The sequence below is a fragment of the Atta cephalotes genome (genome assembly GCF_000143395.1).
Source record: "Atta cephalotes unplaced genomic scaffold scaffold00006, whole genome shotgun sequence".
Classification (NCBI taxonomy): domain Eukaryota; kingdom Metazoa; phylum Arthropoda; class Insecta; order Hymenoptera; family Formicidae; genus Atta; species Atta cephalotes.
The window spans coordinates 5,430,228-5,431,495 of NW_012130070.1; the positions used below are offsets into that span (position 1 = coordinate 5,430,228).

Consider the following 1,268-nt stretch of genomic DNA (forward strand, 5'->3'; position numbering starts at 1 on the left):
CTCTCTCTCTCTCTCTCTCTCTCTCTCTCTCTCTCTCTCTCTCTCTCTCTCTCTCACCCCCCTCCCTCTCTTTGATATGAGTAATACCTAACATATTGAAATAATAACACATACCTCTGCTGATCTACTAGATATCCAACAGCTTGCCAATTTGTATCGTCATTATGAAAATTTGTAGCCACATTTCCTGCTGCCACGAATTGATGCATCATTCTGTTATATGTTATTAACGTTAGTTCCTTTTCGAAATCTTGAAATATTAAGTAGCTGCCATTGCGAATAGCTACTTAATATTTCGAGAGCTTTCTTATTATAGAACTTTGGATTACGAATTTTGATATTATTGGTATCAGTAATATTTGACATATTGAAATAATAACATATACCTCTGTTGATCTTCTTGATATCCAAGAGTTTGCCAGTTTGTACCGTCATGAGAAGAATTTACATCCGAAACATCATGAGCAAGGAATACTATGCTATTCGTGTTATTTCCTTCAGAACTTGATATATATTCATTAATAAATATTACTTAAGTTGAAATATATAAATATAATATAAATATAACATTTAAATTATATTTATTAAATGTTTGACTCAAATTTATGAGGTTTCTATATTTAAATGTTAATTGTTCAATATATTTACGTTAATTATATATAATAGAATACATTGATATTTCAAGAAGAATAAAATATATCGATATTAGTATTTTTGACCTTTGTTGATTTACGTACCTCTGTTGATCTATTTGATATCCCAGTCCTTGCCAGTTTGTACCGTCATAATGAGAATTTACATCCGAAACATCATGACCAAGGAATACTATGTTATTCGTGCTATTTTCTTCAGAACTTGATATATATATTCATTTAGAAAATATTACTTAAATTGAATATAAATATAACATTGAAATTATATTTATTAAATGTTTGACTCAAATTTATGAAGTCTATATATTTAAATATTAATTGTTCAATATATTTGCATTAATTATATATAACAGAATATATTAATATTTCAAGAAGAATAAAATATCATATATCGATGTTAGTATTATTTACCTTTGTTGATTTACGTACCTCTGTTGATCTATTTTTATTTGATATCCAAGACCTTGCCAGTTTGTATTATCATTATGAGAACTTACATCCGAAACATCATGACCAAGGAATACTATGTTATTCGTGTTATTTTCTTCAGAACTTGATATATATTCTTAGTAAAATATTACTTAAATTGAATATAAATATAACATTGAAATTATA

At 26.9% G+C, this 1,268-nt stretch overlaps 1 protein-coding gene across 1 annotated transcript in view; it reads right to left on the reverse strand.

Moving 5' to 3' along the window:
* The window catches only part of LOC105626746, a 12,487-nt gene that overhangs the window by 1,545 nt on the left and 9,674 nt on the right, over positions 1-1,268 (reverse strand). Inside the window, exons 13-15 of the mRNA XM_012208041.1 lie at positions 738-854; positions 387-503; positions 109-213 (exon numbers count right to left, since the gene is read on the reverse strand). Coding sequence (XP_012063431.1) covers positions 109-213; positions 387-503; positions 738-854 — 339 coding nt within the window. The remainder of the gene's footprint in view (positions 1-108; positions 214-386; positions 504-737; positions 855-1,268) is intronic.